General features: G+C 52.6%; 1 protein-coding gene across 2 annotated transcripts in view; it reads left to right on the top strand.

Annotated features, from left to right (window-relative positions):
* Pax7 (paired box 7) overlaps positions 1–17332 on the top strand; it is a 97986-nt gene that overhangs the window by 43304 nt on the left and 37350 nt on the right. For both annotated transcript variants that reach the window (XM_028753991.1, XM_028753990.1), the window contains exons 5-7: positions 8278–8477; positions 11853–12018; positions 12983–13185. In XM_028753991.1, coding sequence (XP_028609824.1) covers positions 8278–8477; positions 11853–12018; positions 12983–13185 — 569 coding nt within the window. The remainder of the gene's footprint in view (positions 1–8277; positions 8478–11852; positions 12019–12982; positions 13186–17332) is intronic.

The raw sequence follows: 17332 nt of genomic DNA, 5'->3' as shown, positions 1-17332 counted from the left end.
TCTCTCTCTCTCTCTCTCTCTCTCTCTCTCTCTCTCTCTCTCTCTCTCTCTCTCTCTTTGTCTCTCTGTCTGTCTCTCTCTCTCTCTGTGTGTGTGTGTGTGTGTCCATGACTGGGCTAACAAGACTGTGTCTGGTAAGGCTCTGCCTGGTACAGGTAAGGCTGTTGTCCTTACATGGGGTCTGGGAATCGAACTCTGGGTCCCCTTGCTCCCCAGATCCTCAGTCAGGACTTGCCCTCTAATGAGTAAAGCCTGGGATGTCTGCATTTAGATGGTGGCTGGAGACTCTCTTGTTTCTGAGACAGGGTCTCTCTGTGTAGCCCTGGATGCCCTGGACCTCACTCTGAAGACCAGGCTGGCCTCTAACTCACAGAGATCTGCTTAGCTCTGCCTCTGTCTCCTGAGTACTGGGATTAAAGGTGTGTACCACCACTGGCCAGACTTCTTGGCTGGGCTGGGAGAGGTGTTGACAAGAGGCAAAGCCTGAGTCCCAAAACCAGTTTCTGTGTTGGACTTCTGTCTCCTGGGCTCAGCACCAAGGAGGATGCGGAGCTGGGACAGGGATGGTCCAGGCAGGTCCGACTTCATGGTGTTGAAGCCTTGCAGCCTCTTCTAAGCTACACAGGCAGCCTCGCCAGGTGGGAAGGGATGGCTGCCCCGTTTCTCTTCCACTGGCTTTGAAGCCTCTTAGCTCTCCACCCAGCTTCCTGAGAGCCTGTCCTTCAGCATCTCGGTTCTGTAGCATTTGTGTTCTTGCTGGCTCACCTGAGATCTCCTCCCCCATACGCACATCTGCAGGTGCTATTTGCATTTGGGGACAGGTTCCTTCATTCTTTCGAGTGAAGTAGTGGTGACTCTGTATGGCTGGGTCGGTGAAAAATAAGGAGAGGATATTGGTGTGTTCATTCATTTGGTCATTCATTCATTCATTTATTTGGCCATTCATTCATTCATTCATTCATCTATTCATGGATGTGCTCTTTACTTTTGTATTTTGTGTCAGACAAATCTTTGCCTCTGGGACCCAGGGTAAACTAACTTCTCGTTATCAGGGGCACCTGTGGTGACAGCAGCCGGTTATTAGATATTTACTACGTATTGAGTATTTCATAGCACTTGTCTTACAATATCCCCTCCGTCAGCAGGGAAGAGGACTCTAAGAGATTGGGTCCATCAGTTTCTTCATTTAGCCCAGAGAGGAAAAAGTCACCTTCCTATATGCTACAGGGCTGGGCACCACTCTGTGCCTCTTGAGGGTCACATTGACACACCACCAGCACTGTGGGGGAGAGCCACAGCAGCAGATGGCAAGACCTGGGAGATGCTGAGAGGACCAGCAAGACACCTGGGGTTGGAGCCTGAGGCTGCCAGTTCTATCCTAGGTGAAGTGGGAAGAGGGGTCTGGGTGGTGGCTCGCCGAGCTGCTCACCTTAGAGTTCCGTCACACACAGGTCAGCCTGAGATAATGGTTTCCATTCTGCTTAGTTTCCCTCGACACTGTCACCGCTGACCCTTATAGCAATGACTGGCCCAGCACCTGTGGCTGGGAGGAGGTAGGCAGCCCCACCTCCACCCCACCCCCAACCTGAGTCACTAGCTCTGGTTCCTCCCATTTCTCTGGAGCCTTGGTTGTTCTGGCGACACGCTCTTAGAGCAGACTAAGAAGGCAAGAAATGGTGTCTTGGGGGTTTACTCTGTCCAGCACTACTTGTTGTTCACTCTGTTTGATGCTAATAGTTGGCTTGCCTGAACTAGTCATTGGAATAACAACCGCGAGTTGATACAGGTTTATAATCCCAGTGCAGGGGAGGATGAGGCAGGCAGAACCTCCCCACCCCACCCCTCCCCCACCCAAAGCTCGTTGGCCCATTTGGTCGAGCTCCAATACAATGATCCTGTCTCAAACAAAATTTAAAAGCTGCCTGAGGAATGATGCCCAAGGTTGTCCTCTGACCTCCATGTTTCATCGTGCCCCTCCCCCCAGCACATGCACCACCCCACCCCCCCTTCTCCCCACCCTTGAGTGTGACAAATAACAGAAAGAACTCAAGGAAGAAGAGACTTAAACTTGTGATCTTACAGCCACAGGCTTTAAGTTTTGGAGTCCATGCCCAGGCCTGTCTCGAAGGCACTCAGATTATTTCACACGGCTGCCACCCCTGCCCACACTCCACCTTCGACACATGGGACAGCAGGTTAAAGGGAATGAGTTGCAAGGTTCCTCAGGACCCTTGGCCTTCTGACTTCAGGCAGATAAAGCTAGTTTTGAACTCGGTACCTTGATTCAGTGTTCTTGGCTTGAGTCTTTCTCCCACTTGTGACATATGCTTAGTTCCCAGTTCAGTGCAGAAGAAAGAACACCAGATACACCCCGGAAAACATTTCTGAATTCCATCACATATACTGTTCCAAGAAGTACTACTTCCTTCTTCCTGGATCCGCCCCTTCCTGTCAGGGGTGTATAGACAGCGCCCTCTAGTACCTAAGAAAAGTACTGTGCTCTTAATACAGGATCATGTTCAAAATACCAGACACCAAAGACCCCATGTTCTCTGATATAAATGATCTCTCTGAGGCTCAGAATTTAACAGTACAACCACGTGGGGACTTCCTAGCTGAGGAAGTTTTGTCAAGTTGTGAGTAGGTGTGAGTTCAACTCTAGCTTTCAAGAAAAAGACTACTCTTTTACCCCTTTTTTTGGGTTGGGAGAGTAAACCATCACAGAACTGGGGGGTCAGAGGTCCTGTTTGCATTTGCCCCTCAACAGTGGCCCCACCTCTGAAAGAGCCTCTAAGAAAGCAAGGGTTCTGACAGCCTGGGGTCCTTCAGACATACAGGAGAGGATATCTTACCCTCTCGAAGACCAGAATCCCCTTGAGAGATAGGAGATGGTCCCTGCCGGACTGATGCAGTTCACCCAACTCCCTAGACAAGGGCTAGAGATAGCAGGGTTCTTGAGGTGGGATGGACTCAGGCTGAGGAAAACTCCAGAGTAGAAAACTACCCTGTCCCCACCCCAGCCACCTTCTTTACTGTGGCTGAGGGCACATCCCCAAGACATCACAGACTCTTAACTCTGTGATGTACCCTTGGCCCAGAAGCTGCAGTTAATGAAGTTCCTGGAGCTCCAGGAGATTGGGGCTTCACCATGTCCCTCTCTTAGGATGGGGCGAGAAGGCCTTGTGATGGTGACCCCTCTTTACACAGGAAGACCCATCAGCTGCTTCTGAGCTCCCAGCTCCCTCCCTTCTCCCCAAACTGGTGGGTGCACAGCCTGCATGAGTCAGGGTGTCTGACTGAGTCACTGAGTCCTTGTCACTAGGGCCAGGGAAGTGTGAGGGACAGTCCAGGGTGGGACAGAGAGGTCAGACTTGGGCAAGACAGAGGGGCTGGGGCCTGAGGCAGAGTTGCATGATGCTGGCTGAGTGTCCAAGAGGAATATGAGTTCTAGAGACAGGCAGGGGTGGGGTGTTCTGTCTCCTGGCAGGAGTCCCCATGGCTATGGGAATCATGCATGGGCCGGTTCCTGCAGACCAGCCTAGCCCTCGCACACCTGGTGAGCTGGTTACAGCTGAGCCCTTTGCACAGAGGAGAGGAAAGGATGGGAGAGCGTCTGCCACTACTAGGCTGGCGGCCCCCAGCTGAGCTGTAAATGACTTTTCCATTTGCTGAGGCCTGCGCCCAGGCCTGCTTGGTATTCAGGGACACCGGGCCCATACTCACCGGCTCTTGACTCTGCCCGAATTACTTGATTAAAACGCATATCAACTATTATGTGATTCGTTTCTCCAGCACAGCTCCACGCCAGGGCCTATGTTAAACTGTAATAACTGGGAAGGGAGGGGAGGGAGAGGGGTGCAGGGAGCAGAGCTTGGCGGGCTTCGGGGATGGGGTGCAGAGACACCCTATGCCTCTTGGCTAGTGTTGGCTTCCACTGCCCGGAGGTGAGGAGGCCTTGGGAGGCCTTGGCACCTTCAAAAACCATCTCTACCCATGGGATTTCTGCAGCCAAAAGGAGAGGGGAAGGCTGTGGGGGGAGGGTGAAGCAGCCACTGTGGTGCCAAGATCCCAGGTTGGCTTCTCAAAGCAGCTGCCATGTCAGGTGTCTACACCAGCTGTGGAGCCAGGGTTCTTGGCTTTCCTTGCAGCTCCTTGCTGAAGCGCTCCACTGGGTGCCTGTCAAATGGGCCAACCTCTGCCTTCTGGCATTCCAACCAGTGGAAACAATGGTTTCCTGTTGGCAGTGTGAAGGGTCTGCCCCCTCCAAGGGTGGAGATGGGCACTCAAGACCACTCCCCAGGCTGCGAGGATCGGTGCCGACACCCTAAATACCTGCTGTGTGCCAGGCACCGTCTGTATCCCAGTCAAGGATGTGCCGGCCTAGCAAGATGAATAGACCCATCCACAGACACGACCATTGTCTCCTGAGACTGTGTGTGTGTGTGTACAGTGGAGGTTGGGAGATATGTGTAGGACCAGAGGTCAGTCTTGGGTGTTATTTGAGACAGGTTCTTATTAGAACCTAGGGTTCACACAATTAAGTGACCTCTAGGGATCCACTGGTTTCTGCGTCCCCCGTGCTGAGATTACAGGTGAGATTACAGGTGCTCACACCTCCACTGGCTCTTTCCACGGGAGCTGGGGATTGAACTCAGCTCCTCACACTTTCGCAGGGAGCACGTTGCCTCCTGAGCCATCTCCCAGCCCGTCATCCCTGTTTTCTGATGTGCGAGACCTAAGACGCTCCAATGTCCCTGACCTGGCTTGGGGAGCCTTGCTGGGGCTGTGCTGGATAAGCAGGTTTCATCCCACTGCAGGGGCATGGCTAGAGGCAGAGGCAGGAGGTGGCTCTGCGCATTCTTACAGGAAATGGATCTGCACACAAGAAGGGCAGATGGTTACCAGTCTCACTGGTTTACCGAGACATCTTAGCATAGCCCAGCACTCAGTGATGGCTTCCTGGAATGGATGAAATGAAATCGAGAAAAAGACCCCGAAGAATGCAGAAGCAGGAGGATGTTATAGGAACAACCCCTAGAGACTTCCTATTCCCTGTGTCTCCCCCTCCCCCTGTAAGCCTGGGCTAGGCTATGTAACAGCCTTGATGTCTGATGTCTGTCTGTTCTGTGCACCCATTCACTGGTGCTTCCCCCCTTAGACTAGGAAGTCCCAGCACAGGAGTGATGACTCCTCCATTAGACTGGAAGCTTTCTGAGACAGACTGTTTCTCTCTCTGTAAGATTGGAGGCTCCAACTTAGAGACGGTTCTTCCTTGCTTGGTGTGGGTCTGCCATTCCTCTAAGCAGAGACAGGATTCAGGAACCCAGAGAGGGCTCCTGAGTGTCTCATCGTGTCTAGAGCCATCTCCAGATCTGCAGTTGCTCCATGAGACTGTTGCATCCCCCAGCTGTGGGGAAGTAGGAAGGCAGGGGTCAGAGCTGGCCAGGAGTTGCTCCCTGATGCCCACCCCAAATCTGATGATTGTTTAATGAATGATTTTCTGTGTCTACTTTCCCCACAATGCTTTACCCCAGGGGACCATTTCTTTCAAACAGTAAGGGCCTGTGGACCCTGCTTTGCTGTCCTCAGTTTGGGCTTTGGTTTGGTGCCTCCAGATCCACAGAGCTCCACAGATCCCTGCTCCCAAAGGACAAGGGACAGGAATCCAGGGAGGAAGTCAAACCAGAAGTCAGTAGTCTGTCCAGAAAGTTGCAATCTGAAAAGCAGGGAGAAAGGGGTAAGGAGGGGGCACAGCCATGATAGAGCACCTTGGGTTTCAGCCCTTAGCCGGCAGGGTGGTCTCTGCCCATGGTTTTGTTCTGGACAGTTCTGATACCCATTCTCCCAGCTAGCGTCTGAGGTGAGTCTGGGGTCACTTGACGGAATAGTCCCTGGTTCCTGCTCCTGCCTGTGTACTCCCTCCCCTGACCTAGCCACTCTCTTGGTCCCTATCAGAACACAGAGACACTCACTGATGTGTTTGGCTCAGAGCCCCAGGTATGCTGCCAAGGGAACCCCAGGGTGCCATGTGTGCCCACGGTTGATGCCCTCACTGGATCTAGAGTGGGTGGGCAGCTGGCAAGCTGATGAGAAAAGAACAGGAAGGGGTTGGCTCTGACCGTAGGTGTCTGGTCATTGACTCTCTGGCCATGGAGCTTAGTGTCACAGTCAGACACAGCTTGGCCGTGGTCATCAAAATACAGAGTCCCCAGTGAACAAGATACAGTGGTGCAGGGAGGGGTGGAGATGAATGGGAATCCAGCCCAAGCCAGGGTATTGGCCAAGACTCTTCCTTTCCCTGTATGTCACCTGCTCCTGGCCCTGGATGCAGCCCTGTGGCAAGATGACCTCTGTGCCTTTTGATGCAGAGGGCCTTTGCACATGCTGGTCCCTCAGCCTGGTACACTTTTCCCTTGAGTCCGACAACTTTTAAATGGCTATATGCTGTTGTTGTTGCTGCTGCTGCTGCTGCTGCTGTTGTTGTTGTCACTGTGTTGTGAGTGGGGTGGGGTGGGAGTATGGTGGTTGATTTTGTGAGAAAGGCCTAGACTCTGACGTAATCAATCCCTGAAGCAGCCGAGTGTGTGCTAGTGGGCAGGTCAGAGGTAAAAGGGCAGGTGAGTGCATCGTGGATCCTTGCCCAGACACTTTTTGTACTGCCGTTCTGTTTGTTTGTTTGTTTGCTTGCTTTTCTTTGTTTCTTTGTTTCTTTCTTTGTTTGTTTCGAGACAGGGTTTCTCTGTGTAGCCCTGGCTGTCCTGGAACTCACTCTGTAGACCAGGCTGGCCTCGACTCAGAAACCTGCCTGCCTCTGCCTCCCAAGTGCTGGGATTAAAAGCATGTGCCACCACTGCCCGGCTGTGTACTGCTTTTCTGTGGTGTCATTTTTCCATAGGTGGTATGAGCAGACAGCCTCTGAGTTTCTCTAGCTTGTCTCAGGCTGGGCGCTCTAGGCACAGAGTCCCAGCTTGTCCACTGTGTGATTGGCCTATAATGGAAGAGAATAGATGCTTGGTAAATGAATGAATGTATATGTGAATGAATGAATGAGTGAATGAATGAATGAAAAAGTGAATGAATTAGTGAAAGAATGAGTAAATTAATGAATTAGTAAAAAAATGGATGAATGAGTGAAAGAATGAGTGAGTGAATGAATGAGTGAATGAATGAATGAGTGAATGAATGAGTGAGTGAAAGAATGAATGAAAGAGTGAATGAATGAATTAATGAGTGAAAAAAATGAGCGAATGAATAAATGTGTGAGTGAATGAATAGTGAAAGAATGAATGAATAAGTGAAAGAAAGAATGAATGAATGAATGCATGAATGAACAAAAAAGCCCCAAGAATCCCAAAGTTGGCAGTGAAGGGAAGGAAAAGATTAATGAAGGAAGGAGAGGGGAGGCAGAGGAAGGGGAGGGCTGCTGTAGTCTGTCTCCCTGCTGTCTGTCCCTCTCTCACCCCCCTCCAGCTCTCACACCCCGCCCTGTTCCTTGCTCCAGGGCCGCTGGGCTTGCTGTAAAGATCACCTGCTGGGGTCTTCTCCACCAGGTCAGAGAAGGGCGCAAGGCTCAGTGCTGCCCACATGGGCCGGTTCTGTTCCCTGGGTCTTAGCCCCAGCAGCTACGACAACTGATCAAGCTATTTCTGCAGCCTCCTCCCCAGCGAGCCCAGGGCCCAGCCTGCCTGTCAGGCTCTTGCTGAAAGAGACCCGCCCCAGCCTTTACCTTGTCAAAGGCAGAGCTGCTCCTGGCCACCTTCTGCTTTCCTGCTCTTTGTAGAGACAGACTTCCTGACCTCCAGTGAACCCACACCAGCGCTCCTCCTGCCGTGGAGCTTATAGTCCTTTGAGGGCTTTTTACAATTTTATTTTACATTTATTGACGGTGGAGGAGGGGCACATACCACCGCAGGCACATACTGGCTGGAGTGGGGTCTCTCGTGTGGTTACCAGGGAATTGAACTCAGGTCTGCAGGTTTGTGCAGCTTTAAGTACCCCCTGGGCCCCCAGCCATCTCTGTGGCCCCTGTCCTTTGAGTTTTGAGAGACGTAATTCATCAAGGCTTAGGTCAGGGGCATCTGTGTCACTGTAGATAAATCTAAATGCCCAGCTGGAGGGATCCGCCTTGAAAAGCAATGGGTTACTTTGAGCAGAAAGTGTTTAGCCGTTGCTAAGCTCTGGTGTGGTTAGCAGTGTTCTTTCTCAGGGAGACACTGGACCAGTGTTCAGAGGAGGACACGGGCTTGACCCTGTGCCCACTGTGCTACCCCACTGTAGGGAACCGTCTGGATGAGGGCTCGGACGTGGAATCAGAACCCGACCTCCCCCTGAAGCGCAAGCAGCGTCGCAGTCGGACCACGTTCACGGCCGAGCAGCTGGAGGAGCTGGAGAAGGCCTTCGAGAGGACCCACTACCCGGACATCTACACCCGGGAGGAGCTGGCACAGAGGACCAAGCTCACGGAGGCGCGCGTCCAGGTGAGGAGAACTGGGGGTGGAGGATGGCAGGTGTCGTGTGAGCAGGTCCTGAGACGAGTGCTCGCTCCAGGTGTGATCCTGGGACCATGCACACACTAACACACGCAGTCCCTGAGGGGGCAGCACATGTTGGTTGATGGACTTACAGATTGACAGAGAGGCGCAGAGCCCCAAGGGAGGAGGGATTCAGGGAGAGATGAGAGAAAAGATGCATGAAGGCGTGAGAAAGAGAAGTAGAGGTGGGGAGGGGGTAGTAGTCAGAGAAGAGGGCAGGCACAGACTCTCCAAATCTCCTCAGTCAGAGAGTGAGTTTCCCATTGCCGGGAGAATGCAAGATGTGTTCTGGGGAGATTCGAACCATCAGCACTGGGCAGGGCCACCCAAGACCCTACACACCTGAAGCCCACAGTCCCCATTCTGTGGCTCTGGTGACCGGAGAAAGAGCCCAAGCTGAGGTTCAGATCTTCATCCAGGAAGGCAACGGGGGAAGGTGGCCCATCTCATCCGCCCTGGGCTGGGCCCTGGAGTCTCTGCTCCAGCAGGGCACAGACTAGACTCATCTCTGTACCTGGCTGGACCAGGGCGAAGGCTACGGAGGAGATGGGGTGGGGCAGAGTGATTGGACAAATGGGCTTGCATGACAACATTTTCCTGGGCTGTCACCTTTATGGACAGAGGAGGTGGCTCTATAGAAGGGCTGCAGCATACTGTGCCATCCTGAGGAGTGCCCCCCACCCCCTCAGCATCCCCATGGCTACAAGGCTCAGTGGTGAAGATAATGGAGCCTCAGACTCATGTGTTCAGGTTGGGATGGCCACTGAAGCCAGCCGTAGTCACAGATACAGAGGCTGGCATTCAGAGATGTGACCCATGGGACACAGACAGACGGTAGCAGCTTGGCCTGGCTGGCGTGGAAACCTACATCCTTTCTGTGCCCGAGAGGAGGAAGCTGACTTGGAATCTGGAATTAGAACTTAAGGAAAGTCCTAGAAGAAACTGGCCATAAACCCTCCAGGAGCTGGTGTATATCCTTCTACTCTCCCACCCTAGAGGGGAAGAGGGCAAGCACAGCAGACAGCTAACTCTTCTCATCCCCTGATGACACCCGAGCTGCAGACTGCCTCCTCTCTCTCCTTGAGCCTCGCAGCTGTTGTCCTGGGCGCATTCCTCTGGGCTTCCTCTCAGCCTAGTCTGGCAGCCTCCTGCCTTCCCACCATCCCGAGCCTGGCAGCTCCTTAGAAAATCTCCTGGCTGTCAGGACAGTGCTTTCATTGGCTCAGGGGACTGGAGGAACAGGTGTTATGCAAGGTCCAAGAAGGGAGGGGTCTGGGAATGGGGGAGGCCAAGCCTCGGCAAACCACAGAAAGACTACCAGCTTCCTGTCCACTGGGCTCATGCCTGTGGGCTCCCTAGCTAGGATAGAGTAGAGGGACAAACAAAAACAAAATTCTAAGAACAGGCAGAGGCTGACCCAAAAGCCGAAGTCTTAGTCCTATGAGAGGAGTCTGGAAGCACCCAGAGGCTCAGAGACCCTGGAGGTGCCACAAGAGCTGATATGACATCCTCTCAAGTTCAACAGAGAGGTCTGCCGGAAGAGGCTCCAGGGAGAGAGCCTGTATCCCGGCCACTGACCGGCTGAGTTCACTCCAGGTGAAACACAGTGTGTCCCAAGAGCTCAATGGTCACCAAGGCTCCTCTGGGTTCTGAGGTCCTACTGGCATAGTAAATACCCACTGAGGAAAAGAGACCACTGTGTATGGAAGTGTTTGAACAGAAACACGGTGTCTGTGGATTAGGGTCCTGGTGAGGGGTTCTCGCCAGGGGAGCCGGGCAGAGACTCAAGGTCCTGGGTGCTGTCGTGTTGACTTAGCCCTTGCTTTGAAGAGTCTGTGCCTTGAGGGTCTCCTAACCCTGCAATATGTCAGCTCAGTGTGGGGGCAAGCGGACTGTTTGGAGACTGGCATGGAGTTGGAATCTGCCCCTAAATATCCTCCCTGTCCCCAGTGTCCTTTCTGCAAAATGGAGACCATAAGGGCAAGTCTGGGGTTAGGGCCAGGGTAACGCCGGCTTCTAGGGTTGCACAATTAATTTTAAAACAACAAGCTGTCAGAGACTGATGGTGAGCCTGTAGTTCAGTGGGTAGAGTGCCTGCCTAGCATGAACAAAGCCCTTGGTTTGATTCCCCAGTGTGACAAACTGGGTGGTACATACCTATAATCTCAGCACTTAGCCGTGGAGGAAGGAAGATCAGAAGTTTAACATCGTCCTTGGCTACATATCAAGTTCAAAACCAGCCTAGACTACATGAGACCTTGTCTTAAAATAGAAGCTAAGCACGGATAGAGAAGAACCCAGTGAACAGGAGGCTGGTAACTTGGCCTCCCTCATCCCCAGACCTTTAACCCCAGCACTCAGGAGGCAGAGGCAGGAGGAGTCCTACGACCTTAAGGCCAGCCTGGTCTACAAGGGAGTTCCAGGACAGTCACATAGAGAGACCTGAACCACCTTGGTTCCATCCTTCATTCATTCAGCATTCATTTATTCAATGTGCATTTATTGAGCACCTATGGAATGCTCACCGTGCAGGGCACAGGGAGTACAGGGCCTCTGTCCTAGATGTCCCAAAGCTGAGAGGAGGCTGAGGGCTACTCAGCCAGGAACAGATAAAAAGAATAATGGTCCCCATGAGGAAGGGACACACGGGGTCTCCCTTGAAGGGGCAGGAGGCTCACCTGCCCCATCTTAGATGCACGATGGTGATGGTGTCGGAGGACTTACCAGCCAGAAGGGGAAAGGGTCCCCTTGCAGCAGTGTGTGTATGTGTGTGTGCACACGCATATGTGTACACATGTGTATACGTGTGCATATGTACCGGTGCAGGTCCTGTTCTAGCAGGGCCTGGGCTATGTGAACAGGGCAGGTTCTCAGCCCCAAGCTGGCACAGCTGAGTACCAAGGCCCTCCTTACTCAGGATGTTCTATATGTGTGGTCTCCTCTTGGAGGGCTTCCTGGAGGAGGTGGAGTTTTGAAGCAAGGACTGGAGACCCTGGGTGGGAGCACTTGCCATGGGAGGAGCACTAAGCTGAGTGTCTAACTAAGACTAGAGACTCCTCCATGTCTCTCCTCACCCTGTCCTCAGCCTGCAGCCTGTCACTTGCTTCCTGTAAAACAGGGATCATTTTAAAAGTCCCTCCTGGATAGTGGTGAGGGGACCCTGTTGCTGAAGTTCCCCGCACACCATCCTGGTCACCCAATGCTGGGCTCTGCTTCTTTGAAGAAGACTCTGACCCGCTGGAAGCTGCCTGCTGAGGGAGTCACCCCACCCGAGCCTCAGCGCTCAGCAGGGAGCCAGGCTCAACATCCTCTCTCCTTCAGGTCTGGTTCAGTAACCGTCGTGCCCGCTGGCGCAAGCAGGCAGGAGCTAACCAGCTGGCCGCCTTCAACCACCTTCTGCCAGGAGGTTTCCCACCCACTGGCATGCCCACGCTGCCACCCTACCAGCTGCCGGACTCTACCTACCCCACCACCACCATCTCCCAAGGTGAGTGTCTGCTATCAAACTCCGTGTAGTCCAGTTGTCCTGACCTTGGAACTCCTGGTCACTTGAGGCTGAAGAGCCGAGCTCCTCTTCCCCCTCCCCGGCCCTGCACCCTGGGCTCCCATGGGCCATTGCAACCCCTCAAGGAAGGCAGATCTTCTGGGCACAGTTCTTCCAGTAGCTTCTAGGATGCCACACAGCCTGAATAAGGGAAATGTCAACGGAAGGAGGTGGTAGGGAGAGAGCCCAGGCTACCCATGGGCCTTGGGAAGTAAAGGTTTCCTGCCCTAGGAGTCTGAAACTCCCATCTTGCTCCCACACAGGAAACCTTTTGATACCTGCTACACAGGGTTACCTCCTGGGGCCCAGGGGCTGGCATTCTGGGGAAGCTAAGTATCCAGAGAGCCTTGGCCTTGATTCTTAATAAGGAGTAAGCCAGTGCCGAGGACAGTGGGGAGCTGGCCTCAGAGGGCTGTGCAGTTTCCTAACAAAGCAGAGGAATGACCGAGTTCAGTCATTTCAAGCATGGTTCACTCATCAGCCTTGACTCTAGCTAGCCTAGCCAACTGATCCTCGGTCACCCCGATTCCTCTTCATCCCCCAAAGTTAAGACTCACTCAGCATGAGTGACAGCACTGGATAGGGACCCACAAAATGATACTAGGGCAAGCCTGGGTGGATTATAGATCCCACCAGGCACAACTTACAATCCAGCTAGTGTTCATTGAGCATCTACTATATGCCTAACGCCAAGCATCAAGACCCGTGTGCAGGTTGCCTAGAGGTCACTTAGGTGTCAAGTGGGTGTCAGTCAAGCCCTGGCCACTCTGTAGGGGTGCCTGGGAACAAGATGCCCTCAGCCCAAGTCACTTGAGAAGCTGGTCCCTTCCCTCCAGAGGGTATGCCTGGGTGGAGTTTCAAGGCTGCTTTTGCTACTTGCTTAGGACCTCTCTGGGTTTCTCCTCAGATGGGAGCAGCACAGTCCACAGGCCCCAGCCCCTTCCACCATCAACCATGCATCAGGGTGGGCTGGCTGCAGCCGCTGCAGCAGCTGACACCAGCTCTGCCTACGGAGCCCGCCACAGTTTCTCCAGCTACTCGGACAGCTTCATGAATCCCGGGGCCCCCTCCAACCACATGAACCCTGTCAGCAATGGCCTGTCTCCTCAGGTAAGTGGCCTCTGCACTCCAGACGCCTGCTGCCCCAACTAGAGGGGCTCAGGGTAACGCAGATTGGCTCTCTCCCACTCGGGGTGGGATGAGGGTAACTAAGAACTCAGAAATCTCAGGAAGCCCCTGGCTGTTCAGAACCCTGAGAGAGTTTGAGTGGGAAGCAGATATCTGCTCTTCCTTCCCTGGCCTTGTGTCTGTGATCATGGCTCTGGGTTGATCTTGCTCTTTCTGGAGGTGGGGGACAGTTGGCCATTCTCTCCAGGTCGGCAGGGACTGGTTATAGGATCTGCTGTTGGCCCCACGTGCCACTCTGAGCTCGATCCCAGGCACGTTCCTACAGTGAGCAGGAGATGGCTGGTGCAGGTTTGAACCTAGAACCAAGAGTTCTTTCTAGATCCAGTCAGCACTCCACGCCTCCCTTGTTGTCAGGCGTGACCAACCACCAGGAGGAAGGGATCTCTCCTATTGGTAGAGAGAATTGATGCCTAGGTTCTGGGCCAGGATCTCTGCTCAGGTTAGACCTTAGGATCTCAGGTTTGCTCATGTGCAGTTGGTGTCTGGCTCTGTCACCCATAGCCTGATGGAGTCATGGCTTTGGAGAAAGGTGGAGAGACAGCACGGAACTCGGAGTGGTACTTGGTGGGTTTGTTGAACAGACGTGATGTTTGGAGTCTGAGTGATTTCGGGGAGCTGATGGGTTTGTTTCTGTAGCTACAATACGCTCCCAAAAGCCCCCTGGGAGAGGGAGTTTATTCTGCCTCCACCTGGTGTTCCCTCTTCCTCCTGTCTGCAGGAGACAGGCTTGGCAGGGGAAGTAAACTGATCTGAACAGCTGTGGTGTGCGGGAGAAGGTGTAGACTTTAGAGGCTGAGAGCCTCCTTCTGCTGCTCCGGGGCCAGTGCGCATCTGGGAACTCAGCTTTTCCCATTTACAGGGCCTGTCCTTACCCTACTCGCGAGAACTTGCCGTGATCCGTGCTTGGATGGCCTTCTAGCGCAGCCTGGCGCAGAATGGAGTCGCGTAGACATTAGTTTTCTTGCCCTTCTTTTTGCTTAGGCAATATATTAATAACTAACTTGACAAAGTTGTTATGATCAAAACCTGTTAGCTGAAGAGCAGAGGTGGGCACAGGGAGAAGGCTCAGTTGGTAGAGCTCTTGTCTTGTAAGCTTAAAGAGCAGGGTGCAGGTCAGAGCCTTAGCCCCGAGGGAAAATGCCAGGGGTGGTGGTGCACATCTGGGGTGGTGCACATCTGGGGTGGTGCACATCTGGAGTCCCAGCACTGAGGAGGCAGAGACAGAGGGATCCCTGGAGTTTACTGGCCAGCCAGCCTGATGGACATGGTGAGGTCCAGGTGCGGTGACAGTCACGTCCCAGGGACTAAGGGAGAAAGTGACTAAGGAAGACACTCAGCAGCAGCCTCTGGCCTCCGCACACATGTGCACACATTCATTAGCAAACACACACACACACGTGCATGCATGCATTCACACACACATGCATACGCACACATACAAACGGACACACATGTATGCACACATGCACACTCACATGTACACACACATGCATGCATGCACAGACACACATGCACACATGCATACTTGCATGCACACACACATGCATGCGCAGACACAAACATATATACACTTATGCACACACACACACATACACACACACACACACACACACACACACACATACGCACCACATGAGCAGATCCTGGTGGAATTATACAGACCTCAGAGGCCCTCTCATCCTCATGGCTCTGGGGTCTTGGGAGGGATCTGTGGGGGAAAGGGGAACAATTCTCAGTACAAGTTGACCTCCCCTGTCCTCTGTCCCCAATAAGAAACTCCCCCATAGTTCATCTAAGCCCTCTGGGGATGTGCCACCTGTGCCGAGGTAGGCTTGTACACTGTTACCCAGGATCAGAGGTCTGGTCCCTGTCACCTGGATAGTGTCAGCTTTGGCAAATTGGGTGGTTTTGTTCTTCCAGAAGCCAAAGGGACTTCTGTGTGCAGCCAAAGCTAGGAGATTTAGGGATGGGACCAGCCTGCACACCTTGCTGGAAGTCCGTGGTTGCCTGTGGGAAAGATTTCTTCACACACTTTGACTACGGTCCCTTGTCTCCACTCAGTCTTGGAAATGGTTGTCTCTGTGCATCAGGGACTCCCTGGAAAGATGCAGCAGGACTTCATAAAAAACCCCTTTGTTCCTTAAAGTTCTACAAGGTTCCTGTTCTGGAGGCGGCACTCCAGAGGACCAATGTACCTAGTGCAGGGCGTACACCAGGTACTGTTCCTTCACTTGGGACACACTAATAAAAAACAAACAGGAGATCCTGCCCTGGGGAGACACCTGAGCAACCAGGTCTATAGTGACTTGATCACAAGAGGGCTGAGCCCTCTACAGTCCTGAGACTGGTTGCTATTCATATTTTAACCAATGAATGAGTCAGGATTCAAACCTATACCTCAGGAACCCTAGATCCTAACTTCTCAGCTCTATGATGAAAAAGGTTCCTGTGAGCCATGGTGTGAGTTAAAAACAAACAAACAAACAAACAAACAAACAAAAGGCCAAACAGAGTTCCAAGTACCTTAGGTTGGAGTCTACCGGCAGAGCAAAATCAGTAAGAAACCTTCCTTGAGGATCCGAAGCTTTAGCAGCCCCACCCATGGATCCCACCTTAGAGCACCAGACATTAAGTGCTCCCCACCAGACCTCCTACTCTTGCCCTGAGTCCTTCTGATGAGGCTCGGGGGAAGGGAAGCCTGTCCAGCGACCTCATTTCTGACAGCTCATCTGGTTAAGACTTTGCTCCTGGTTGAGGGCCAGTTACTTGAAAAATGACTAGAAATAGCTTGAGAAACTGGGTGTGGTGGGGGACACTTGTGATCTCACCCAGAACTTGGGAGGGGAGAGCAGGAGGATCAGAAATTCAAGGGCATCCTTAGCTACACAATGAGTTGAAAGCCAGTTTGGGCTACAAGAGACCGTGGGTTGGGGAGGAGGAGGCAGGTAGTCTTTGCAAAATGAGTCCCCCTGAGTCCTCAGCACTGCAGATGGGTGAGGTGGATAGTTGCTTCCAGTCCTTTCCAGGAACAGCACGAGGAAGATACAAGTCTGATAGAAGGGTCCCAATTTGAAGACAAAGCAGGACCCCTGGCCTTAGAAGAAGTGTGACAGAGACACATTTCTTGTCTCAGGTGCTCTGGTGTAATGGCCAGAGCATCATCCTCCCTTGTTGAGGTCCCAGTGTGATGTAGTGACAGACATCAAGAGGCTGTGCTGAGCTGCCAAACATACCCAACCCAGAACCCAAGCAAGAGTCAGGAGCAGTATTCTGCCATTGAAGTGACCTCAAGCTGCTGGCAGGGGACCTGTGCTGGGGTCTCTTAGGGGCAGACTTGTGAGACCTGCAGGGGGAGTCATTCCTGATGTTCCCTTCTCACCCAGCACTGTTAGACTTGGGAGTGGAAACAGGTCTGGAGAGAGCCTGGTGTGGCCAAGATCCTCGAAAAGTTACCCATTAGATCTTGAGTCAAGGGCGCTTGCCGCTGTGTCACAGAAGGGGATGCGGTCAGAGCTCAGACTCTCTCTCCACTCCCTCAGTCACCATCGGTCTCTGTCTCTCTCCATATTTACAGTCTCTAGGTGAGCCATCGCTTATGTGCCTGTGATCCTTTTGGTCTTTCCCTCGTCTTGGCTCTCTTTTCCTTTTCTTCCTGTGCCTACAGGAGTTACACAGCAGCCTGATGGGCTAGAGTAGAGAGTGTGACTCAAAGGCAAAGCATTGTTGACCCTGCACTAGGCCCTGGATCTGACCCATAGCATTATACATGTAAATAAATTAAAAAGTAGATCAATAATAATTACAGTGGTCATCAACACAAAGTAAACACTGAATGTAGACCAGGCATAGAAACTGTGGCACCCACTTCCATCCCTAGAATCATGGCAGCTGTCTTATGGCCTCCATCCCACAGATGAGAAGACTACTTCATCCAGGGCTATCCATCCATTGAAACAACCATCATACATACATACATACATACATACATACATACATACATACATACATACATACATCCACAAATCCATCCATCCATCCATCCACAAATCCATCCATCCATCCATCCATC

Source organism: Grammomys surdaster, unplaced genomic scaffold (assembly GCF_004785775.1).
Source record: "Grammomys surdaster isolate TR1022 unplaced genomic scaffold, NIH_TR_1.0 125977, whole genome shotgun sequence".
In the NCBI taxonomy this organism is placed as follows: Eukaryota; Metazoa; Chordata; class Mammalia; order Rodentia; family Muridae; genus Grammomys; species Grammomys surdaster.
This window is presented reverse-complemented; position numbering and strand designations above follow the sequence as displayed.